The sequence below is a fragment of the Heloderma suspectum genome, chromosome 1, assembly GCF_057233095.1.
Source record: "Heloderma suspectum isolate Gila_16-S chromosome 1, 16-S_ref, whole genome shotgun sequence".
Taxonomy (NCBI): domain Eukaryota; kingdom Metazoa; phylum Chordata; class Lepidosauria; order Squamata; family Helodermatidae; genus Heloderma; species Heloderma suspectum.
The window spans coordinates 280,045,014-280,071,985 of NC_139458.1; the positions used below are offsets into that span (position 1 = coordinate 280,045,014).

Here is a 26,972-nt window from a genome sequence, read left to right on the forward strand (position 1 = left end):
GCCATGACCTAGAGTACTCCCAAACAATTCAGTTAAGTGTTTTGTGGCCATTTAATATGTGGGAACTAAATTAAATGAAAGACAGATACCTGTATACTATTGGCATGCCAGCATTTTACAGTGCAATCCAATGCATGTTTACTCAGATGTAATTCCCCACTGTATTCAATGGAACTTACTCCCAGGTAAATGAGCAGCTTTAAATACATAACAAGGTTATAAGGTCAAATGTACACCTGTAGAGTTATAAAGAAATGTCATCTGTAGAATTTTCAGAACAATAAACATTTCTGATGTAGCAAAGCAACAGGCTATTTTAGTGGGGAAATAAGACAGATGTTTTACAGGTGAATAGTGAATTTCAAATCAGTTAGCATAATCATATGAGTTAATTATAAACAAGGTTCAATGTGGTAGCCTTGGGTAGTATCTAATGTTGCCCATGCTCCAACAGGACCCACAACTGGCACACGGGCAGGGGAGCTAGTGCTTTTTAAAGTAACTGCATTAATGACAGTAATGTCATTACTGGAATGACATTACAGTCATTCCAGTAATGACTGGAAATACTTGGTTCCAGAATGGGCAGGTAAGCGGAACTCGCAGAAGGGCGCTCCAGTGACCTGTCCAATCCGGAAAGTGGAGTTTCCGGAGCTGCTTTAGGAAGCACTAACTTCCCACTGTGGTAGCGGTGATTCCCGCTGGCACAACAGATTGAGTGAAGTGCAGCAGCAGAATTGGATAGTGCCTTTTTGGGGGGTGGGGGGTAAAACTACATCCTCAGTCTACAAATGAGGTTTCAATCTTTTGGAAAACCTGGTCCCCTAGTATTGTTATTGTGATGTGTAACGCTTGGTAGTAAGATTTACAATGATATTACAATTTATTATAATGTGAAAATATTCATTTAGATGCTAGGCAACAAACTGATTCAGTTTGAATAAATGTTTAACTCATCAGATTTAACAACGATGAATCAAATGTGAAAACTAGTAACTTTTATTGTTAACACAACTATAGATCTCTTATAAAATCACATGGAATTGCAATATTGTGCATGAAATAGCTTTTTTCTTTAAGAAAATAATTTATCTGTCATAATCACAACATACAATTTTCTTAATTACTGTACGTATATTTTCTTGCAATGCTCTGGCTGTCTATAAATAATGGATCCACTGATGCAACCTTAGAAGCTATAAATGAGTGAATACAGTTTAAAATTGCTGTCAGGTCCTGAAATTCCAGTTCCTGAAATGAGAATAAGAAAAAAAGGGTGAAATAGAGCTTTACAAGCCAAAATGTATTGGGACCATAAATAATAATGTGTTCTATATTATAACCTGGGATTTAATCAAAGGTAACATTCTTTAACATGCATCTTCTCACTTGAGTGGCATGATATGGTTGGTTGACACTGACAGATAAATGGGTTTTCACGTGTAGATCTTGCTGGTAGTGCAAATTCTGCTGCATAAAACAAAGAACTTGTATCCTGTACTCTGCATGCATCCCTTAATCAATGTACAGTGGCAGTACAATGTTCCAGCACTTGGCGAAGTTGAACACCTGGTCCCCTCTTTTGCTTGTTGAACAGTTGTTCTAAGTATTCTCCACACAGATATTCCAGACGAGTTGCTGGAGATACAGTGCTGAAAAACCATTTATGTATGTGTAGATTAAAGCAGGGATTTGATCATATATTACTAGTGCTGACACTAAAGTATTGATTGAAAGAAAGCTTAAAACGAATGTAGGTTTTTTCCCTCAAGTCAAGAACTTTGGAGGAATTTCAAAGAAAGTCAAAAGCATTTTGGTAAGACTAGAGAAGTGTCTTAGGGTGTTTGGAGGACCTTTAGTTTGTCACCAGATTTTGTCTAAAACAAAATTCAAAGTGGGTTTGGAGTTTCCTCCTCAGGTAATACATCTGAGGAATTTCAAGACGAGGCTAACAAAAATTCTCAAGGAGGCTTCCTCACATCATTAATTATCTTCAATTTCTAAAGTACTTCTTTATCTTAATATGTAGTAACATGATGACTAAAAACTGATGGTATCTCCCCCCCCCCCAAGATTGCCAAATTGATAAGGCTAAAGACCTGTACACAGTTACATTGTATTAAATTCCACTGAAATCCATATGAATGATGTACATTTAGGAAGGAAATTGATGTAGAATAGACTTCCTGCTCACTGTGTCCCTGAATAGTAGTAAAGTGAACAGTTCTTGATAGTTTCCTTGCAAGGAGATTTATGTCTCCAGGTTGGCTAGATGGCATTACTCGCCCCCAAGCACCACTGGTGTAATTCTCAATATCTCAGAAGCTGCTGTCATCATTCAGAAACCTCTTAGCAACCATTTCCAGCCAGTTTTACTCTCTCTTCAGCCTATAGTCAAGCTAAATTCCCCTTCCACACTACCTCAGATCCAACCTTGACTGGGGTGTGATACTATTGCAGCACAGTAGCCACCAGCCAACACCATATTCATGCCTCATCAAATTCCAGTTTATAAACTAGAGAGCCATTTTACATAACCAAGGAGAATGTCTCGAGCAATATGTAATTTGCAGATGTCCCTGGGCATTTCTACACCAGCCTGAAATCCTGCATTTAAAATGGGGCTTTCTGCTTCCATTTTAAATGCAGGATAACAGTGACTCCCTTTTTCTCCCGCTTCCTTTCCCCCCTCCCCTTTCCCCCGCCTTCTCCCCGTATCTGAGTCTTCCATTAACTTTCATTGATCTCGCTCCTCTTCTTGCCGCTTTTCCTCTTTTCATTGAGGGAACTCAAGTGGAACACAATGGGGTAATTTGATAGCTAATTATCTGCGATCTATTTAAAAATGTAACAAAGGGCATTTAGTGCAGGAGATGCCTTGGAGGTTCATGGTGTTCATGTAAAGAGCCTGCAAACTTCTGTAAAGGAGCAATCTCAAGCACAGGATAAAAGCTCTGTGTGAAGAAAGCCCTTGTACTCCAGTGAGCAATTTGCCACCTTCTGCATAGATGACTGATGCAGGCAGGGTTGGTGGTGGGAAGAAAGCACTTCTACACCACAATGGATGCTGGAATTTGATTTTTTAAATTCTTGGAGCAACATTTTACATGGGGCTGGAAAAAGATGAATGTCTATTTCTACCTGCAGATTCTTTTCACTGAGTTGCAGTATCTGTTTTAGAAAGTTTAAATATATACTTAAATTGGTATATATATCTGTGGAATTTTTGCTTTAAAAAGCCAATGTATATACCTCTCAGAAGTTTGTCAGTGTTCATAATTTTTTTTCCTAATCTTACTATCTCATGTTTTGCTTCTGTCAAGTAACACCACTTTCCCTGCAAATCTACCAGTTATGATTTACTGAAGAAAGAAGAAATATATATCGCAGCATGAAAATGCGGCTCAGTTTATGTTATCAATACAGTGTACATGGTACCAGTTTAGCTGCGATAAATGTATTTCACTTTAAGAGGAAAAATGTTTGGTTTTTAAGAGGGCATTGATTAAGTACACTGGCTACATAGCAAGTTTGTCAAGGTGCAGTACACAGTCCTTTACTTCTACACAAATCAAAGTACTAGTGAGTTGCTTTTGGAACCACTATATTTTACAAACAGCTTCTACACAAAACTTCTTCACGTAATATGTTTGTAACTCAAGGCTAGTTGTTGAGGACCAAACTATAACCAACAAACTACTTTCCTATCCGACAACACATTATTGACCTTGAAAATGTTCTCTGTATTACAGCTGTGCGATCAAAACTATACCTTCCTTTAAATTTCAACTATCTTGAATGCATTCTGCTATTTTTATTGACTTGAGCAGTCAGCCAGGGATACCACTGACGTCAACAGAAATAAGCATGTATGGGAAGAGTACTCATATAAGCAAATGATCACCATCAAGCACAATCTCTTGAAAAATAAAGATGTTTTTACATAATGAATCAGTGGTAACAATCTAATCCCAGGGTTTCCTAGGTATTTCACAACCTGTATACAATCAGTGAAGCACAGCACTGCCAGAAACTATGCAAGAAATCAAGAATTCTGTAGCTTGCAGGAAGCAGTCTATGACCCACAGGTCATATGGCCAATAATATGGACAACTTATTGGCGATCTGGTACAAAAAAATAGGGTAGACAGAACAGAAAAAGAGCTGTCCTAATACTTGGAATCAGAAGTATTCTGAATCAGAATAGGACCAAATCTTTTAAGTGTTACTGTCTCTGGTTTTGAAGAAGCAATAGTTCCAATAGCTGCCAATTAAAACTGTGTGCTAGTTTTCCCAAAATGATGATCTTGTGGCATGCAGATATTAAGGAAAGGAAAGCAATTTTGTTGTTCTGCATAACGTTATGTAGAATCTTATGTTATTCTGAGTGGCTGGGTGACCAGTCAGATGGGCGATTAATAAATTTAATAAATAAAATAAATAAATTCTACATAAGATTGTCATGTAATGCAATCATAGAATAGTAGGGTTGGAAGGGGCCTGCAAGACCATCGAGTCCAACCCCCTGCACAATGCAGGAATCCAAGTCACAGCATCCCTGACAGATGGCTGTCCAGCCACATCTTGAATGCCTCCAGTGTGGGAGAGCCCACCACCTCCCTAGGTAATTGGTTCCATTGTCGTATTGCTTTAACAGTCAGGAGGTTTTCCCTGATGCTTAGCCAAAATTTGGCTTCCTGTAACTTGAGCCCATTATTCTGTGTCCTGCACTCTGGGATGATCAAGAAGAGATCCTGGCCTTCCTCTCTGGGACAACCTTTCAAGTACTTGAAGAGCACGATCATAACTCCTTTCAGTCTTCTCTTCCCAAGGCGAAACATGCCCAGTTCTTTCAGTCTCTCTTCATAGGTTTTTGTTTCCAGTCCCTCCCTGATCATCTTTGTTGCCCTCCTCTGAACCCTCTCCAGCTTGTCTGCATTGTTCTTAAAGTGTGGTGCCCAGAACTGGATACAGTACTCCAGATGAAGCCTAACCAGTGCTGAGTAGAGGGGAACTAGTTAGGGGTGCACGAAAGTCCCTTACCTGTCCTCGAAACTTTTCGCGGTGGGGGGGAGGCGCTTCGCTGCTCCCCCCGCGAAGTTCAGGCCGGGGGGGGAGGCTTCCCGCCTCGCCCGGCCGAAATTCAGGCCGGGGAGTAGGCACCTCGCCCGGCCGTGAACTAAAAAGTTAAAAAAACAAAAACAAAACGCCCCCGTGATAGGCTACGTGACAATTAACGTAGCCTATCACGGCTGACTTTGCAGATCTAGCCGTGATAGGCTACGTTAATCGTCACATAGCCTATCACGGGGGCGTTTTTTCTTTTCTTTTATTGGAATGGTGGCGGCGGCAGCTGGTCGAAAGACCGGCTGCCGCTCCCGACCCGGACAAAGACCCACCGAACCGCCAGCTGGACCCGCTGCCGGGAGGGACATTCGCCAAAGGTAAGTCCCGTCCTGGGGGGGGGGGTGCGGAGAATTTCTCCCCGAAACTTGTTCAGGGGGCCGAACACGTTGGCGCTCGGCCCCCCGAAGTTTCGGGGAGAAATTCTCCGCCAACCCTAGAACTAGTACTTCCCGGGATTTGGAAGCTATGCTTCTATTAATGCAGCCCAAATATCATTTGCCTTTTTTGCAGCCACATCACATTGTTGGCTCATATTCAGCTTGTGATCTACAACAATTCCAAGATCCTTCTCGCTTGTAGTGTTGTTGAGCCAAGTATCCCCCATCTTGTAACTGTGCATTTGGTTTTTTTCCCCTAGGTGCAGAACTTGGCATTTATCCCTATTAAATTTCATTCTGTGTTTTCTGCCTAGTGCTCCACTCTATCAAGATCACTTTGAATTTTGTTTCTGTCTTCCAAGGTATTAGCTATCCCGCCCAATTTTGTGTCATCTGCAAATGTGATAGATATTTCCTGCACCTCCACCTGCAAGTCATTAATAAAAATGTTGAAGAGCACTGGGCCCAGGACTGAGCCCTGCAGTACTCCACTCGTTACCTCTCCCCAGTTTGAGAAGATCCCATTGATAAGCACTCTTTGAGTCCGATTCTGTAGCCAACTGTGGATCCACTTGATGGTTGTTTCATCTAGCCCACTTTTAGTGAGTTTGCTCATCAGGGTATCATGGGGCACTTTGTCAAAAGCGTTGCTGAAGTCGAGGTATATTATGTCCACAGCATTCCCACAGTCCACAAGGGAGGTTACCTGATCCAAAAATGAGATCAGATTCATCTGGCAGGATTTGTTCTTGACAAATCCATGTTGGCTTTGAGTAATCACTCCATTGTTTTCAAGGTGCTTACAGATGGATTGCATTATCATCTGCTCCAGAATTTTCCCAGGGATTGACGTCAGACTGACTGGTCTGTAGTTCCCAGGTTCCTCCTTTTTACCCTTTTTGAAGATAGGGACAACATTAGCCCTCCTCCAATCATCTGGCATTTCACCCGTCCTCCATGATTTCTCAAAGATAATAGACAGTGGTTCTGAAAGTTCTTCTGCCAGTTCCTTTATTACTCTAGGATGCAGTTCATTTGGCTCTGGAGAGTTGCTTGGAGATTCCACTGCTTGTTTACTTAGATGCAAGTCCCACTGCGTTCAATGGGGGCTTACTCCCTAGTAAGTAGGTTTAATAGCACAACCCTGTACATATCTACTCAGAAGTAAGCCCCATCCAGTTCAACGGGAATAGAATTACATCTTAAAGGTAAAATCCAATGTCACTGCTTATGCAGGGGGACGTTCCCTTGCTCTCTTCTCCCTTGCAACTAGGGATGTCAGAGAATTCCACCATGGACTCCGTGGTGGAACAGCCTCCCCCCCGCCACCCTGTGGAATCCCCCCCCCCCGAACGGACCTACCTGGTGGGAGATGCGGCGGTGGCAGCTCTGGCAGCGGCTCCGGTGGCGGCTGGTCTCCTGGCTGGTCGCTGCCGGGCTGCTGCAGCTGCAAATGGCGGTCGTCATAGCGGCCACCATTTGTGTGGCTCCCTTTCCCGTGATAGGCTACGTAAATACTTACGTAACCTATCACGGGTGACTGCAAGGATGCAAATAGCGGCCGCTAGGACGGCTGCCATTTGCAGCCACAGCCACCTGACTGCAGCTGGAGCCGCCGCGGAGTGGAGCCGGACAGGGAGGATCCCAGGGGGAGGGACGGAACTGGATGGGGAGGATCCCCCACCGCAGATTGCCCGGCACAGAGCCAGGTAAGACTTTCATACATCCCTACTCGCAACCTCCTGCACACACCTGTAATCTGCTATGGAGCCCCCTCCCGATCCTCTGGAGATTTGGGGTACACGCAGGAGATACAGGGAAGAGGGGAACTCTGTTCTGTCAGCAGTTTCCATTCTGCACTGGATCTAACCCTAGGACTGCTGCCTTACAGCAATACTACATCATTCATTCATTGATTCATTACATCTATATCCTGCCTTTTTTCCTCCATTAGGAAATCAAGGCAGTGTACATAATCCTTCTCTCCATTATAACCTCACAACAACAACCCTGTGAGGTAGGTTGGGCTGAGAGTCTATGACTGGCCTAAAGTCACCCAGTGAGGTTCCATGGCCTAGCAGGGACAAGAACCCAGATCTCCCGACTCCCAGTCCAACCATTATACACACTGGCTCTCTTTTAAAATCTAATCATTTTATTCCGAAAGTTTACACTTCTCTAATATTTTTGCACTGTAACAAGAGAACTGACCACACAGAAGCAGAAGAAATCTACAGCAATATATATAAAATTAATTACTGCCTATGTACCACCAAACCTCCCTAGCACTGGACTCTCCTTGGCACTGAAAGTAGTTAAGGAACTGAAACTTCCACTTGACTAATCAGATGCAGAAAAAATAGCACCTTCAGTCTAACAAATTTATAATAGCACTAGCTGATATACCCAGTGTTGCCCGGGATGTAATTTTGTCATAGGCACTATTTGAGAAACGCATTAAGGTAGGTTTACGCTTCTCAGAAAGGCCCCATAAGAAAGGTGAAAAGTTGAATCCACCAGACTTGATTTTTTTGATTAAAAAAGCACAATTATAATGAGCAGATTGAATAAAAAACACTACTAAAAATGCAAGAGACTGAATCTGTAAGCACTACTACAATATAATCCACACTGAATCTCATACCACTATTAAAATGTTCAACAGAGGCTTCCTTGCTGGATATTGCAGGAACGGGGGAGAGAAACTAAACGCTCACCACAGTCAGAAAAGAAACCATGAGTTAAGGGGAGGGAACAAACAGCAGTCAGCCAATCCAAGGTGAAGGAAGTCAGAGTGAATGGGAGAGAGACCAATAGAATGAAAGACGGCCAATAGGATGACTGGTAGCTGAAATCAGAAACCTGGCCTGTACCGTGATCGAGAGGGTGTACTTGTTAGTAAGGGAAAGTATAAACAAAGTAATAATGTAACCCAGTGACTCCTGTCATACACTCTGGCAAGTAAGAATGTGAAGTAAATGGGGCAGCAACTGTAGGGCCCAAATGGCAGGCTCAATGGCCCCTGCAGTGTGATTACACCCAGGGCAGCTCCCCCTTATTCCCTGTGTTACAGACGGCCCTCCAGCCAGCCACAAACACACAAACCCACACACAATTCTTGACTTCTATATATATAGAAGATAACCTTTCACAAACTTGTCCATGAAAGCCTATGGTATAGTAAATTTTTTAGCCTATCCTGAATATTAAGAGAAAATATAGACTAAATTTCACTTCTATTGTTGTTATTAGATTCATTTTTGCCCTAGAAATTTTGCACTCTTGTTTAATTCTTATTTTGGCATCTTGTGCTTTCCTTAACCTTATAAGACCCTTGTTCTCTAAACAGCTTGCCTAATCATCTTTACCTTATTATTGTTGCCTACTCTCATAAGTAGTAAATGTTATTAATAGTATGAAAACATTATGAGTTAGATTCACACTCATATTAAGCTTGAATCAGTCTGAGACAACACGCATAGGATCAGGCTATGAGAATGGGTGCAGGGGACTGTTTTGGGGAGGAGGAGACAAAAAAACCTTCCCTTCTATGAACTTTCTTAACAGTGCAATCCTATACATGTCTACTCATGTAAGCCCTACGAGAGAGAAATCTCCCCTTTGAGATTCACTTGCAGATCTCCACTCACCTCTCCAGCCAACAGACAAAAAGCCATTGCCAACTCTGTCCTTCAGGCACCAGTGAAGAACAGAAAAGGCAATCAAATTTCTTACCAAGCAGCTCTTGTCTGTTCTTGGAAATCTGTTTGGGGAACTCAGCACCTACTGCAGTTGGAAGAAGATGGAGGAGCCGGAAGTGGGATTATCTTGTGAAAGAAAAGGAGGAAGAGAGTTCCTTAGGTTCAGCCCTAGCAGAATTTTTGCCCTGGGTTGGGTCAAGGGATGAGACCTTACCTATGGGGTGACAGGAAGGAGGAGAGGCTGAGAAGAGGGTGTAGGGGATAAAGTATTGAAAGGAGCTCCTAGAAAGGAGATGGGAGAAACTTTCCTTCTGTGAACTGCCTTAAGTTAACTTATCTTAGGATCCAAGGCTATGATCTTAGCACTTCATTCAAAATAACTGTTTGTCATATGCACTTTTCCAATTTTTCTCACTTGTGCAAGACTTCTGTTTTTTAATGGAACTGTTTTGTTTTTTTTAATGGAAATAGGGCCTTTTGTCCCAGTCTTGACCCTATTAAACCACACCTGACATCCTTTTAGATTTTGCGAGGTCGTCCAGACCAGGACAGCCTTCTGGACCGATAGCTTTGGGGAAACGATCTAAAATTATGCTAAAAAAAATTACCAAAGACCAACTGAAGTGGAAACTACTAGATGTCCCTCCTTCTCTGGCCACAGGTCAGGAACTAACTAATTAAAGACCAATTTATGAATGCCAACAGCCTTGCCAGTGAACAAGGAACAACTAATTATGGGGCAGCTGTTTTAAGAGAAAGGAGCAAGGAGAGAGCTACTAATGGAAAAGGACATGGGGCCTTTGCAATAATGGGATTTACCACTGGTCAAGTAGAATTTTGCCCATGGGGTTGGGCAATACCAAATTTTATAGAGAACATAACATACAATACGAAAATTTTATGGGGAACACAACACTATATTAACTGTCATGTGGAGCCACCATTTTAATTCCACCTGCAGCTGGCTACAGAAAAACAAGAGGCTCAGTGGTGCTTCCTAATGTGGAGGTGAACTGGGACAAACAAAGGCTATCTGGACCAGACAAGTGTTGTAATAATAAAAGACTACTGATGATTTTCTCAGAGGAGATAAATGCAGGTTTGCAGTTTCAGATTCCAGGAGAAGGTTGGGTAATTATTGTTGTTCATTTCTCTTTGCTTAGAGTCACATTTTGTTTAAGGCTGGGAGAAGGGAAAACAGCAATAAAGGTTTGGGTTGATTCTTTTGGAGCTCTATTTTGTCCCTACATCGCAATGTAACAGAATACATTTTTAACATAGGGAAACAATAACAACAACAGCAGCTACTTTGCCCAAAAGCCAATGGTGCAAAATTGAATCTCACTAGGGGAATTCTTTTTTTTTTTAAATGAAAGATACAAACAGGAACACTTAGGAAAAATGTTTTCATAAACCTTACTATGGTGTTTACTGCCAAGCAAATGCTGAAATATTTCTGTACTGGGCTGCTGTTGACATTTACTAACTTATCTACTCAAGGGGAATGAAACTTGCATTATTTGATGACATTTTGTGTTTCTCATTATTGGCTACACTTTCCTATCCAGCACCATCTGCCTTTCCGGCAAATCCTTCAACCCATCACAAACCCGGTCACTGCTATACTACAAACTGCATCAATAATAAATGCTGAGGTTATCAGCCTCACTTTCTCCTGTGAACTAGCAATGAATCCAAAACAGATCTTGAAAGCTAGTATTGGTCTGTCCCTTGAGCCCATCAATCATCTTTCATTGGTTCTTCTGCCAGAATCTTAAAGCTACATATACACAAGCATTTGTACAAGCACAAATATTTTATGCAACTTGGGAAAATCTCTAATTATTTTGTGAAACATAATGAATATCTGTATGAAGAAGACAAAAATGAAGTGGGTTATGAAAACTACTCAGGCTTGATTACCAATTGACAATTTTAGTCAGACTAACATAAAAACTAGGATTTTATACTTTTGTTGGACCTGACTTCAGTTGCATAAATGTGTTTTTCTGCTTATTTAACCAAATGCGACTTTGAAAAGCTCCCATATGGATTGAAAGTTCATGTGTGTGTTAGGATGCAGGCGATTATCATGCTGTTAATATACATCTATGCCTTTTGAAATTACATACACGCATAATAATGACATAGCAGTGCTCTTGGCCTCCTGGGCTAGATCTACACTATTTCTTTGAAGTGCACTGATAACTGTTGGGGCACATTACATATTCTGTGTACTGCTTTTCTAGTGTTATTTTCCACTTTTCATTCCGTATTATCCAAAATGCCTCAACAGATGTCATGTATAGGAGATATAAATGTGCAAGAGGGATATAGTGTTACCATGACGGGATCATATCAATATGACTTGAGGTGTAGATCTGGCCTTGGTGTGCTACAGCTACAGCTGCAACATGTGGGTAGCTGTGTTCAAAGCACAGTTTCTGCAGACATGAGTTAGGCACCTATTGGGTTATTTTATCTGAAGTAATTAATTGGCATTTTTATCTATCATTTATAGTGGATTTCCTTTTAAAATGATTGTTACTTATCCTCAGAACTCAAAAGCCATTTACTGGTCTGCTGAGGGTAGGGATGGCAGAGAAATCCGCCACGGACTCCAATGAGGACAGATTCTTTAGAATCCGCCCCCCAGAGTCCGTGGCGGAATGGACTGCTCCCCCACCCCACCCCGCGAACTAAGGTTGGGACGGACCCTACCTGGCGCCGGCCGGTCTGGGTCTGTCCTCTTTGTTCCGCAGGTGGCCACAGCCCAGCAGCAGACACAAATGGCATCTGGTGTAGGGGACGCCATTTGCGTCCCCGCCCTTTGCAGTGATTAGCTGCGTAAATATTTACATAGCCAATCACGGCACAGGGCAGGAATACAAATGGTGTCCCCTACGCTGGATGTCATTTGTGGCCGCAGCCCGGCAGTGGACAGAAGCCTGGCTGTGGCTGGCCCTGGCCAGCGGCTCTGCGGACTTGCCGCAGAGCGGAACCGGCTGGGGAGGATTGCAGGGGGAGGGACGGATCGCCTCCCCCTCCCCAGCGGACCCCGGAGCAGACTGGTAAGTGGGGTTCGTACACCCCTAGCTGAGGGCCAACACATGTGGCCCTTATCCAGAAATCTTAAAAGCGCCCTGCCCCCCATGCTAGGGCCATGATCCAGATCAGTCCCAATGCACCTTTGTTGTTGTTCAGTCGTTCAGTCGTGTCCGACTCTTTGTGACACCATGGACCATAGCACGCCAGGCCTTCCTGTCCTGCGCTCTCTCCCGGGGTGTGCTCAAGTTCATATTCATTGCAGTGGTGATGCTACCCAATGCACCTACTATAGAATAAAATATCTCTCTCTCTCTCTCTCTGAGAGATACAGATTTAAAGTAATGTCTAGTTTGGCCCTAAGTGCTGCACATTCCAGAAACGGTAGTTTGAAATTATATATCACCATTAACACAGCTCATCTCATCTCATCTCAATAACAATCACAGAAATAAATCACAGAAATATCAGCAATACTGGATGGTTATTTGTGCCCCAGCTATATGGAACAGAAAAGAGATAACTCAAGACTGTATATTACTATGCAATGTGGACCAGAACACTAGATTTCCTTGATATAAATTCAGTTACATTTAACATAGCAATATATATTACACACCTTTGTCTCAATTTGTTTTGTTTCTGCATTCTGAAAAAGCAGCTTAACTCGAGTTTTTCCATCATCTGATGACCCCTTGAGTTGAGAAAATTTAAACCTCCAGAGGACATTCTGCAAAGAAATGGAAGATACTTAACATTTTGACATTATTGTTGTTGCTTTCTTTTTGTTTTTTTCAGTTTGTTTTTAGTATACATACATGGATTTGTATATATCCATACCAATGAATACATATGGAATGCATATTTGTGGAAATACAACTTTCTAGCTATTATACATAAGCTTCAACAAAAGCAGACCAGATATCCAGATAAGTATCCATTCAAACGTGGCGTCTATATACTTCTTGTTCAAATATTTTGATGTTTGTCTGTGTCAAGATTATGAGTTGGGTCTAGATAAATGTGGGTGTCAGGGGGCTGGCAGTAGCTAATGTTCTCTCCCCCAGAAACTCTCCAAAAAGCTTATCTGAAGGTTGGAGGACCCTGCTGAATGGTGTGGTGGTGGTGGTAGTGGGGCTGGGAAGAAGGGGGAGGCAACTTCCATGAGTAGAGATTGACTTCGCTTTATTTTGAGGGATCCCCCCCCAATTTATTAATTAAAATTATATATTGCCCAACTGGCAGATGCCCTCGGAGTGGTTTACAATCAACCCCCCACAACAACAATAAAACAACAACCAAAAAAAATAAATACAACAATGAAAATATTAAAACAGTAAAAATATTTTTAAAATATTAAAGAGCCAGGAGTAAAGTTAATAATTGGAACAACAGATTAAAAATTAAATGCTTGATGGAAGTTAAGAACACCTGGTGTCTAAACATATACAGTATAGATGCCAGACAGATTCCCTGGGAAGGGAATTCTATAGACCGGGGGGGGGGGGGCACAGAGAAAGCTCCTTCCCTGGTAACTATCTGTCACACCATTGTGGGTGGCGAGCTGGCTGCAGCACCGAGAGAAGAGCCCCTGAAAATGCTCTTAGCAGTCAGTCACTTTCCCGTGCCACAGCATTCATCCAGACCCCCCAACTTGCGGAGAAGCCTTTTCAGGGAGGCTGGCAGGGGCTTCGGGGGAGGATGTGGATGTCAGTTTCTGCCAGCCCCTTTACATGCACATGTACATGCAAATACATAAATTGCCCTTGTGTGTGTGTGTTAACTGAGAGAGTAAGTAATTAAAGTAGTATCTTTGTTAATATTGTTTCCCAAAGATTATATATTTATAATATTATATATTAATATTGTTTCCCAAAGATTAATATTGTTAATATTGTTTCCCAAAGAACATTGTTTTCCAGTCAGAGTTTCCCAAAGAACAGCCACACAGTTTATTTCTATTGCATATTTTACTTTCAGTCAAATCGTTCAGTTATATATATATATATATATATATATATGGCTGTTCTTTGGGAAATTGTGGCTGGAATTATTCTTTGGGAAACAATATTAACAAAGATACTACTTTAATTATTTACTCTCAATTAACACACACGCAAGGGCAATTTATGTAATATTTACTTCAAATTTCATTTGGCTTTATTCCAGTGTGGATTTTATTTATTCTATATCAGTGCTGTGAAATTCCATGTTCAAAAGGTACTTAATTTCAGAAATTGGAAATGAAAGGCCTGTTCTTACTAAAACATTATACAGAAAGTTATATTTATAGTTATATTTATTGGATGTAGGTGGAAATGGATTGTTTTTGTAAGTACTAACGTAGCAAAAAGAAGTATTAGAACTTGGGAAATTTTTCACAAATGAAAAAACACAGGAAAGCCTATGCCGTAGTATTTATATGGTGCCCGAGGTTGGTAGGGACACCAGTCTTCTTCCTAAAGCTACAAGCCTAAGGGAATAGACACTCAGAACAACCTGGAGGTCCTGTTGTCCTGAAGGGACAGAAAAACCAAAGAATGGCAAACAAAACTTCCTCATATGGAAAATGTGATTAATTGGCAGAAAGGTAGAGATTTTTCTTTGCATAAGAACTATGCCTATGCAAACATGCCTTCATTCAGTCCCAGAAATCATTCATAGCAAACACCTCTTTTTATAGATGGCATATGTTCATAGTACCTCTGTTACTGCTTTTCTTTTCCTGCTATCATAATGCAGTCTCTATGGTTTTCCCCATTTGTTTAAAGTTTTGTTCTTCCTATTAGAGAATCAATATGAGCTCATTGCTGTGGTTCAACTCTTCACAGCTTTTTCTGATAAATGGATTTAGTCAGAGCAGTATTTTATCGATCAAGCATTCTATTCTGTCATTAAACATTGACACAGGTAATGTAGATGTAATAATCTTCCTTTTCTGACCGAAAGTGTATTGGCTAATTTGATATGAGGTAAGCCTTCTCCCCCTTAAATCAAATTTGAACTTTAAAAATCAAATTGAAGTTGTTTGAAGAGGGCTTACTTGATATATGCAGCTAGGTTTCCATTAGCTTTTACAAATAACTTAATTTTATATATTTGGTGTCTCTCAATTTTTTTTAACATCTAGGTTTGTACTCGTATATTTATTCATGCTTGAAAAATTGCAACCTCATTTACTGTTCTAAAGTTTTGCAACTTAACTTGCTATGCATATTCAGTACAATAGCCATTCAATACCATGTGATTCTAGGATGCATTGTTTAATTTACAGAGCAATCCTACTGGTGGGAGAGGGAGCTCTGAAAGTGGAGGAACCCAATAAGGCAGAAGAGAGGGAGAAGTGGGTACATCATAATCCCACCCCTAAACACACACACACACACACACACTATGTGTTTTTCTTTAGAATAATTGCTTATTCTGACATGTAGGTTTATGCAGGTTTAATCAGTTATGCAAGCAGTTAATAGACCAACTTATATAACTGAATAAGATTCCACTCAGAGTGACAGTCCATGTTATTTCACAAATCAGGGATAATATTGTCTTGGATTATGTCTGCTTTGCTTAGATTTGGGTCATTCATTATTGTTCATTTATTATTGCTTGTTTGTGTACTTTTGGATTATTTTGAGCAATTGCATTATTGTAATATGTAGATGCTTTTGGATTTTTTTTTAATTATTGAGTTATCATAATATGTGGGTATGAATCATTTTTAAAATAAAATGGAAGAAAAAGAAGTCAGTGGATCTACACTGTGGAAAACCTTCACTATCTGCAGTAACACTACCAGTAGATCAGTGCTGGAATGAGAGTACCAGTTATACCCTTTCACCAATACCAGGATGCTTCCATCTGATCATCTGAGCTGTTGTGTCAGTGAAGTGACTCATAGGATCAGTCTTAGGGAAAATACATTACTTATACGTGCTGTCTATCTACCAAAAAACTGTGCTCAAAGTAACATACAAACAATCTAAAAAAAATCATATAAAAGCAACAATAATCAGAGATAATTACAGAAATAAAAGAACCCTTGAAATATTCGGCAGATATTGCCAAAAGGTTTTTAGAACAAAAATGTTTTTCCTCATTGGCAGAAGCTAAATGGAGAGAGGGCAAGCCTAAATACTTAGAATGAATTTCATAAAGTGGACATCAGAACATTCCACATTTTCTCTGCTCTAGTCATAGTAAATGACATAAAGCACAGTAAGGCCTCCCTGATTATTTTAATGAGAAGGATGGTACATATGGGAGAAGGTGCTCCTAAAGGTATGCAGCACTTCGGGCTTTAAACACAAGACCCATCACCTTCAATTGGGCCCAGAAACCAATAAGTAGCCAGTATAACTGTAGCTTTCTTCACACGGAGCTTTTATCCTGCGATTGAGATTGCTCCTTCACGGAAGTTTGCAGGCTCTTTACATGACGCCATGATCACTCAAGGTGTCTCCTGCACTAAATGCCCTTTGTTCCGTTTTTAAATAGATCGCAGATAATGAGCTATCAAATTACTCTGTTGTGTTCCACTTGAGTTCCCTCCCTGAAGAGGAAAAGTGGCAAGAAGAGGAGCGTGATCAATGAAAGATAATGGAAGACTCAAATATGGGGAGAAGGCGGGGGAAAGGGGAGGGGGAAAAGGAAGTGGGTGAAAAAGGGAGTCATTGTGATCCTGCATTGAAAATGGAAGCAGAAAGCCCAGTTTTAAATGCAGGATTTTAGGCTGGCGTAGAGATGCCCTGTGTCAGCACTGGAGTGAAATCGCCTTGATTTCACATTGCAGTGAACAAGAGCAGCTGCATTCTAGGCCAGCTTTATCTTTTGAACAGATTTCAGGATAACCCCATGTAAAATGAAAGTGAATAAAGAACAGTAATAAAGTTTTGAAGCTGGAAGGAAGAGGAAGCTGGCTTACCAACTAAAAGTGATAAAAGCTGCTGCTATCTACCACCACAATCACCACCACTAAAGAGCAAAGCATGGCAAAGGAGAACCCCACAGGCTGCAATGCCTGATCTTAAGAAAGAATGTAACCCCATCCAGAACAAATAATGTCCCCAACTTTACATTTCTGGCTATCAGAAGTAACCATCAACAATCAAAAGTACCATAAAAAAAAAAATCTGTCTTGCTCTGGTTCAGTTTCAATTTATTGATCCTCATCTGTCACATATTAAGCATTCATGATTCCTGCTCCTGGATCAGATGTAAATGGAGAGTTAGACATTTCAATATTGCTGAAAGTTTGGAGGACTACATCCAATACATATTAAATATCATTAGGGCAAGGTGGAACATTGTGGAACCCCATGGGAGTGGGACAGCAGCCTTCTAATTCCACGTCCTGTCACTGGTCAGGCAGGTAAGAGCAGAAACAATGAAAAACACTTGACTGCTTGATTCAGATCAGAAGGTGTTCATGACTAGTGAATCAAAAGCAACTAAAAATTCTAGGTGTATCAACAGGGTAATACTCCATCTATCTTAAACAAGGATCACCAATAGGCGTTTTTAAGGCAGGGGCAGGGAACCACAGGCCTGCAGGACTCTCTACTCTGACCTGTGAAGCCTTTGCCAGTGGAACACCCCTTTTAAAATCCCATCCTCTTCTTTCATCTTTGAACTGTCCACTCCCACCATTTTCTCTGGATTTTTCATAGGTTTTTTGGGGTGGGGATGCCTGGAACACGTTTCCCATGTTTTCCCTTGTAGGCTCCCCTTTTCAGTATCCAGTGCGGAACTGCTCTTATCCCCAAGCAGTGTTTCCCTGGAGGAGAGAGAGTTCAGGGTCTGGGGAGGAAACTGCTGAGTTGTTCCGTCCTGGTTATTTCATAGAATCATAGAATAGTAGGGTTGGAAGGGCCTATAAGACCACCGAGTCAAGCCCCTGCTCAGTGTAGGAATCCAAGTCAAAGCATCCCTGACAGATGCTTCATCTTGAATGCCTCCAGTGTGGGAGAGCCCACACCACCTCCCTAGGTAATTGGTTCCATTGTTGTAGTGCTCTAACAGTCAGGACGTTTTTCCTGATGTTCAGCTGGAATCTGGCTTCCTGTAACCTGAGCCCATTATTCTGTGTCATGCACTATGGGATGATCGAGAAGAGATCCTGGCCTTCCTCTCTGTGACAGCCTTTCAAGTACTTGAAGAGCGCTATCAAATCTCCCCTCAGTCTTCTCAAGGCCATACATGCCCAGTTCTTTCAGTCCCTCTTCATAGGGCTTTGTTTCCAGTCCCCTGATGATCATTGTTGCCGTCCTCCGAACCCTCTCCAGTTTGTCTGCATCCTTCTTAAAGTGTGGCACCCAGATCTGGACACAGTACTCAAGAAGAGGCCTAATCAGTGCTGAGTAGAGGGGAACTAGTACTTCATGGGATTTGGAAGCTATGCTTCTATTAATGCAACCCAAAATAGCATTTGCCTTTTTTGCAGCCACATCACATTGTTGGCTCATATTCAGCTTGTGATCTACAACAATTCCAAGATCCTTCTCGCTTGTAGTGTTGTTGAGCCAAGTATTCCCCATCTTGTAACTGTGCATTTGGTTTCTTTTCCCTAGGCGCAGAACTTGACATTTATCCCTGTTAAATGTCATTCTGTTGTCTTCTGCCCAGCACTCCAGTCTATCAAGATCACTTTGAATTTTCTTTGTGTCTTCCAAGGTATTAGCTAGGGATGTTAGAGAATTCTGCCACGGATCCCAGGGGTGCCGAATTCCAGTGAATTTGGCCCCTTGGAATCCGTGGCGGAACGGAGCCCCCCGCCCCACCACCCCACGAAAGCCCCGCAAAACGGAGCCTACCTGGCTGCGGCTCTGGCTCTGGTGGCGGCTCCGGCCACTGCTGGGCTGCTGCGGCCACAAATGGCGGCCGTCGTAGCGGACGCCATTTGCATCCCAATGCCGGCCCATGATAGGCTACGTAAATATTTATATAGCCTATGACGGCTAAAGCAAGGATGCAAATGGCGTCCCCTATGCCATTTCCATTCCTGCTTTAGCCAGGATAGACTACATAAATATTTACATAGCCTATCACAGGCTTGCGCAGGGACGCAAATGGCAGCCGCTACGACGGCCGCCATTTGTGGCCACAGCAGCCCGGCAGTGGTTGCACAACATATAGTACAACTCCACCTCCCTTTCTGTTCCACCTGTTCTCTTTGAACAAGTTATATCCTTCAATTGCTGTATTCTAGGGATGCACGAATCCCTTACCTTTTTCCAGTGGCGCCATCTGCTGGAGGGGGGGAGGCGCTCCGTCCCTCCCCCTGGAATCCTCCCCGGCCAGCTCTGCGGCGACTCCACAGAGCCACTGGCCCGGGCCGCCCGCAGGCGGACATCCGGCCACTGGGCTGCACAGGGACGCAAATGGTGGCCGCTGTAGCCGCCACCATTTGTGTCTGTGTCTTTAGCCGTGATAGGCTAAGTAAATATATACATAAATATATATGCGTTCCTTCCTATTGCTGTGATAGGCTACGTATATATTTACGTAGCCTATCACGGCAAAAGACAGGGGTGCAAATGGTGGCCACTATGCCATTTGCGCCCCTGTCTTTTGCTGCGATAGGCTACTTAAATATATACGTAGCCTATCACGAATAAACACACGGACGCAAATGGCGGCAGCTATGCCATTTGCATCCCTGCCCTGAGTCGTGATAGGCTATGTAGATACTTACGTAGCCTATCATGTCTTGCCAGGGACGCAAATGGCTGGAGCCGCCAGAGCCGCCGCCAGAGCCACCACCACCGGAGCCGCAGCCAGGTAGGCTCTGTTCCGCCATGGATTCCGGGGGGCTGAATTAACTGGAATTCGGCCTTCCTGGGATTCGTGGCATAATTCTCTAACATCCCTACTGTATTCCAGTCATGGGAGTCATCCCACCAAGTTTCAGTTACACCTTGATACACCTATCAAGTCATACTTTCCCTCTCTTTATTAAGAGTTCAAGTTTGTTCTGTTTGTTTCCCATACTCTGGGCATTAGTGTATAGTAGGGACAGCAGAGAATTCCGCCACGGATATTGGTGAGGCCGAATGCCAGTGCATTTGGACCCCCAAATATGTGGCAGAACAGCCTGCCACCCCCCCGCCCCCCGGGACGAGACTTACCTGGGGCGGATGTTCCGGGCAGCGGCAGCTCTGACGGCGGAGGCTGGTCTTCGGACCGGCCGCCGCCGCCGCCATTTGCAGTCTTGTCGGGTTTTTTTTTTACAAGACATGATAGGCAATGTAAATCTTTACTTAGCCTATCATGGCTGGGTAAAAAAAACAAACAAAAAAACGCATACGCAAATGGCGGCGGCTACGGCCACCGCCATTTGCATTCCTTATTTTTGGCCGTCTTAATCTACGTAAATATTTACGTAGACTAAGATGGTGAAAATAAGGGGAACACAAATAGCGTAGCAGGCGCTACTTGCGTCCCTTTTTGATTCCCTGTTTTAGCCTACGTAAATATTTACATAGGCTAAAATGGCGAATCAAAGAAGGACGCAAATAGCGCCCGCTACGCTATTTGCGTTCCCCTTTATTTTCACCGTCATAGTCTACGTAAATATTTACGTAGACTAAGACGGCCAAAAATAAGGAACGCAAATGGCGGCGGCCGTAGCCGCCGCCATTTGCGTACGCGGGTTGTTGTTTTTTTTACCCAGAGCCCTCTGCGGCCGGAAATTCGGCTGCGGACGGCTCTGGCCTGGGCCTGGCTGGCTGCTCTGCAGAGCTGCCGCGGAGCAGAGCCGGCCGTGGAGGATTCCGGGGGGAGGAACGGATCGCCTCCCCCCCGGTTGAGGATTCCGGGGGGAGGGACAGAACGCCTCCCCCCCCACCATCAACATAATCCGCGGAAAGGTAAGTGACTTTCATACATCCCTAGTATAGATATTGAAGACCATGTGCTTTATAGTCTGGCTTTCTTCCTCCATGTTTCTGAAGACTATTATTGGGCACCATTAGAGCTCTTCTCTCCATTGTGGTGCATGAGCCTTCATCCATTGTTACCCCCAACTTTACGTCTCCCTCTCCTGTAGGATTCAGTTTAAAGCTCATCAAGTTCTTCATGCTGTGGCCAAACACATTCTTCCCAGCCTTCGTGAGGTGCAACCTGTCCCTTGCCAACAGCCCATCTTCCAGAAAGTATAGCTCGTGGTCCCAGAATTCAAATCTTTCATGCCGGCACCACCCTCATAGCCAGTCATTCACCTGGAGTATTTTTCTTTCCCTTTCTTTCCCTCTTCTAATTACTGGAAGGATGGATGAGAAAACTATCTGGGCCCCCAAGTTCTTGAGTTTCCTTCCCAAAGCTTCAAAGTCTGACGTGATTTCTTCGTAGCTCCGCTTGGCAGTATCATTTGTCCCCACATGGATGAGAAGAAAGGGATACCTGTCAGTGGGCTTTATGAGTGCAGGCAACCCTTCAGTCACATCTCTAATCCATCCTCCTGGGAGACAGCATACCTGGCGAGTCCAGGGGTCTTTGCGACATACTTGGGTTTCGATCCCACACAGCAAGGAGACTCCAACTACTACTACTCTTCTCTTCTTGTTGTTGTAGGCCTTGGTTTCATCGCCTCTGCTTGACTGACCTCCAGCCTCTTGCTCGCTCTCATGCAGGTTCCCCTGTAATTCTTCCTCTGCGGGCTGTCCTGCAAAAGAATTTCTGAGGCTTGTCCTGCAGGAGCATGTCCTGCTTACTTCTGAGTAGATATGCACAGGCTTGTCATGCTTACTTCTGAGTAGACATGCGGCTGCTCATGCTTACTTCTGAAGAGACATACAGAGGCTTGGTATTTAGGATACTATTTGAAAGTGCTGCTGAGTGATTCTGTCCCACTTACTTCTCAGTAGACACGCAAAAGCTTATCCTGCTTTCTTCTGTGTAAGCTTAAAAGTGGTAAGAAACACATTTTGCCTCACCCACATTACTTTTGGCTACACTCACTATGCCTTTAATAAAATTCCTAGCACAGTGTATACCACAGCCTCCTTCGAGAAAACTGGCACCTCTTTGTGCTGCAAGGCGTTAATTATGGTTAGTGAGGGTGGGGGGAGGAGGCAATAACTTCTCAGCTAGTGTCAGGAATGCCTTGGCGGCTTCTCTCAGTAGAATCCAATAGCCAGCTCAAGACACAGACGATAGGGAATTCTTTTCAAAGCTTTAATCCTTTTACAACTTAATGACTCTTTCAGATGCTTATCACCAGAGGCTAAAGCAAAGAAACAGCAGCATGTTTCTACGCTTCAGGCAGGCAGTTGATCCATTTGAAAGAGAGTCACTTGAAGACCCAGAACTTATGGGCTAGGGAGAGATCCTCCCTCTTTCCCTTGGGTCCATGGGAGGCGGCCATTGCTTGCGTGCCAAACGGGCGCTACGCCTCCTTTCCGCACCCTCCATCGCTCGTCGCTCTTTGCGTCTGCGTCAAGCATCTAAGACGCCCCCCTCCCTCCTCTCACTACCTGGGTCACTATCTATGTCTGGAATGTCGGCAGGACGAATCTCTGCCAGGTGCTGAGCCTGTGAGGGATGAGCTGGCTCCACTCCCACGGATGGCTGTTCCTCCTCAGAATCAGAACTGCTCTGGGGCTCTCTGGGCTCAGTTTCCACCCTGACATCTAGCTTTTAACAGCAAAGAGGGGCAAAAGTGGCATTTTGTCCCCTTCCTCAGATAACAATAATTGAAACTGAGCCAACAAAATCAAAGAAGCATTAGACATCCCCATAGAAGATATTGCAGTTAGATGGTAGCACCTAAGTGGCAGTGATATATTGGGCAAATGGTTTGCAAATGTGTTACAGCTCATTGTCAAGAGTTCATCATCACTAACAGGTAGGGAAGGTTGTAATACACCCTTCACCCTCCAAAACAGCTCCTGGTCCACTCTACTGACAGAATGGTGGCAGAAAAAAAAATACTATTTCGTCACCACTGCCACAGAATAGGCATTCAACTGGTCTCTAAGGAGATTTTGGTTGGATTTCACCCTTAGTTTTCCACCAGAAGAAAAGGATTAGTTACATTTTTGTTTCCTAAAGAAGCAACTTGAATACTTATACTCCATAATATGTTTATATTTTGTTTTATGTTTCCTCTTACCTTTGTTTTACTGTCAAAGCAGGTGAATCCCAAAGCAAAGTCTATGGTGAAACACAAGCTTTCTCCTTGCCAGCTACATGTATAGGTTTTAGACTGAGAAAAGAATAAAGATAAAATATATTATGATCAGTAAAATATGTTCTTGCATTGTTGAAACTCCCAGGTAGTACAGACCAGAACAAATAATAGTGACTGTTTAAAATATGGTTGCAGTCCAATGCACACTTAATTGGAGTAAGTTCTACTGAAATGAGTAATAAATGTTAGGACCCCAAGCTAAAGCTTGGTAAAGTGTCTTAAAATGGTACGTCCACTTCATCATGACTTTACAAAGAATGAAAAATATATTGTGAAAGGTCGCACAATGTCCTATGTTCCTGATTTAATCAGAAGCAGATCGCAAGACAGTCAAGAACTAACCAGGAGCTGATAAAAAAGATATGATGTGAACACCATTGCCCAATTGTATGATCATGAACAGCAGATAGCAGAACATTATTGCGGTATGATTATGCCCTAAATTGAGCCTGTCTGGGTAGGAGAGGACCAGAGCTTCAGGAATGTGCACGTCCACCACCATATAAAAATGAAGTCAACATATCAGCAGCACGTACAAATATAGGTGTGATTCTGTGACAGATGAGATGGAGGAAACTGTCAAGTTCCAGTTCTTCTCAGTTCCTCATGTTTTAAGCTTGTATTGTCCTATTTCCATATGAGTTTGCAACTTTTTTAAATAAAAAAGTCAGCATGGAAATGTGTATGCATTTTCATCATGTACAATTTTCCTAATATGCACATCTCTGTATTCATTTTAGTCTAATATACAATTTTTGCAGTTTTCCCTTATATAATGCTTTTTATACTTCCCCCCACAAATATATACATTTCTGTGCACAATTTCCCCTAATATGCACATTTTGTCTACATTTTTGCTTGGAGAACTGCATTTCAAAATTCTGGGAAGTACAAAAACCAAAGGATAATGGTGTTCCTGTTCCAGTTTTCATATTGATTTGGGAAGTGTGCATTTGCTAAGTTCTTCTCAAAATGTGAACTGAACAAAATTCTCCTCCATTCTTAATGACAAACACCTACAGTGCCTTGCATAAGTATTCACCTGCCTTTGACTTTTCCACATTTTATTGTTACAACCTAGAATTAAAATAGATTTAATTAGATGTAATTTAATTGACACTGATCGACACAAAATAGTCCATAATGTTGAATTGGGGGGGGGGGATCTACATATTTTATAAAATGGTTCACAAATAAAAAACTGAAAAGTTTGGATTGCATAAGTATTCACCCCCTTTGCTGTGACACCCCTAAATAAGCTCTGGTACAACCAACTGCCTTCAGAAGTCACATAATTGGTTGAATGGAGTCCACCTGTGTGCAGCTCAAGTATCACATGATCTCAGATTTAATACATCTGTTTCTGGAAGGCCCCAGAGCTTGTTGGAGAGCATATCTAAACAAACAGCATCACAAAGACCCAAGAGCTATCAAAACAAGTCCAGGATAAAGTTCTGGAGAAGCACCAATCAGGGTTGGATTAGAAAAAAATATCCCAAACTATGAACATCCTCTGAAGCATTGTTAAATCTATTATTACAAAATGGAAAGAATATGTCACAACCTCAATTCTGTCTAGAGAAGGCTGTCTATCAAAACTCAGTGACTGGGTAAGGAGGGCATTAGTCAGAGAAGCGACCAAGAGGCCAATGGTAACTCTGAAGGACCTGGAGAGATCCACAGCTGAGATGGAGAAACTGTCCATAGGACAACTATCACCCAGATGTTCCACAAAGCTGGGCTTTATGGAAGAGTGGTGAGAACAAAGCCATTGCTGGGGGTGGGGTGAAAAAACATATCAAATCCCGTTTGGATTTTGTCAAAAGGCATGTGGGAGACAGAGCAAACATGTGGGAAAAGGTTCTCTGGTCTGATGAGATCAAAACTGAACTTTTTGGCCTTACTGCAAAACCTTATGTGTGGCGCAAAGCCAGTAGTGCTCATTGCTCTGAGAACCCCATCATGACAGTGAAGCATGGTGGTGGTAGCATCATGCTGTGGGGATGCTTTTCATCAGCAGGGACTGGGAAACTGGTCCGGATTGAGGGCAAGATGGATAGAGCCAAATACAGAGCAATTCTAGAGGAAAACCTGTAAAGTCTGCAAGGGACCTGCTGGGACTGGATTGAAGGTTCACCTTCCAGCAGGACACTGATACACAGCCAGAGTTACACTGGCGTGATTTTAAAACAATAACCTGAATGTCTTAGAATGGCCCAGTCAAAGCCCAGACCTCAATCCAATTGAGAATCTGTTGCAAGACTTGAACATTGCTGTTCACCAACAGCCCCCTTCCTACCTGACAGAGCTTGGATAATGTTGCCAAGAATGGGCAAGAATGGGCAAAAATTGCAGGATCCAGCTTCGCAAAGCTGCTAGAGCCTTACCCCAAGAGATTTACAGCTGTAATTGCTTCCAAAGGTGCTTCTACCAAGTATTGATACTTGGTGGTGGTGGTGAATACTTATGCAGGGTGGTGGTGAATACTTATGCAACCAACAAATGCCAGTTTGTTTTTTGTTTAATTAACGTTTGTGCCACAATAAAAATATTTTGCACCTTCACAGTGTTAAGTATGTTGTGTAAATCAAATGGTAAAAATGCCAATTAAATCTATTTAATTTCAGGTTGTAACTCAACAAAACGTAGAAAAGTCAAAGGGGGGTGAATACTTATGCAAGGCATTGTATATGCTGATGTAGCTCAACAGTGCCCCATAGGGGGTTTACATTTCAGCCCTCTGCAGGTAAACCTGAATAGGCTAAATCATAGCTTTTGTTTCCAAATATACATTGAGAAATTAAGCTCTTTTGCACAGTAATTTTTCCAGCTAATACTGGGCAGTTCTTTCATACTTCAAGTGTAGGGTTGTTAAGAAGATGAGTCTAGTCACTAAGCAATTTTCTATTTCTTCGCTAGACCACTGATATCAGAAATGCAGCATATCGTGCTATTGGAGAAAACAAGTCTCTGCTAAGAGGCTGGCTTTCACTGATCTCATACTCCCATAAATATGGGACTCTGCTCTCAGTTTGGGTCTTCCTAGTGACATCTAATCAGGAGGCCAAGATGCTCTCTCTCAGAACCTCTTCTCTGCAAGGACCTGCATATATTTTGAAACCCATGATCCTACTTATGTAGGTAACATGTAACTAGATAAATTAGACTTTATTTGGCATTCTGTGTATGTGATTGTTGCCTTCCCTTGTTCTTCTTGTTTTCCCCATTTCCAAAATGAACTCCTTTTTATATCTGGATATTTGGCTGTATTGTTTTAAATGGGAATTTCTCACCAAAACCTCCCCCATCTGCAGGACTGCATTGTTGCTAATCTTCCTCTTGTATTCTTAGGATTTTCACAAGGTTTTGTTAAGTTTTGTGTTTTTGAGTTTGGGGCAAGAAAATCAAATTGCCTTTCTTTTTATTTTTATCTTAGAGCTGAGTTGAAGGGCTTCGAACATCTCACCTGGACTACGGTGTTCAAGCAGAGATTAGCCTGTGGTGGCAGCCTATCAACAACTCTGTTTTGGGGAG

The 26,972-nt window shown here is 42.6% G+C and overlaps 1 protein-coding gene across 6 annotated transcripts in view; it reads right to left on the reverse strand.

Moving 5' to 3' along the window:
- Nucleotides 1-867: 867 nt before the first annotated feature.
- The window catches only part of SNTG2 (syntrophin gamma 2), a 418,988-nt gene continuing 392,883 nt past the window's right edge, over nucleotides 868-26,972 (reverse strand). For all 6 annotated transcript variants that reach the window (XM_084826732.1, XM_084826733.1, XM_084826734.1 and 3 more), the window contains 3 exons: nucleotides 23,361-23,453; nucleotides 12,870-12,980; nucleotides 868-1,251 (listed from right to left, as the gene is read on the reverse strand). In XM_084826732.1, the coding sequence (XP_084682858.1) occupies nucleotides 1,120-1,251; nucleotides 12,870-12,980; nucleotides 23,361-23,453 (336 nt within the window). In that variant the 3' untranslated portion in view covers nucleotides 868-1,119. The remainder of the gene's footprint in view (nucleotides 1,252-12,869; nucleotides 12,981-23,360; nucleotides 23,454-26,972) is intronic.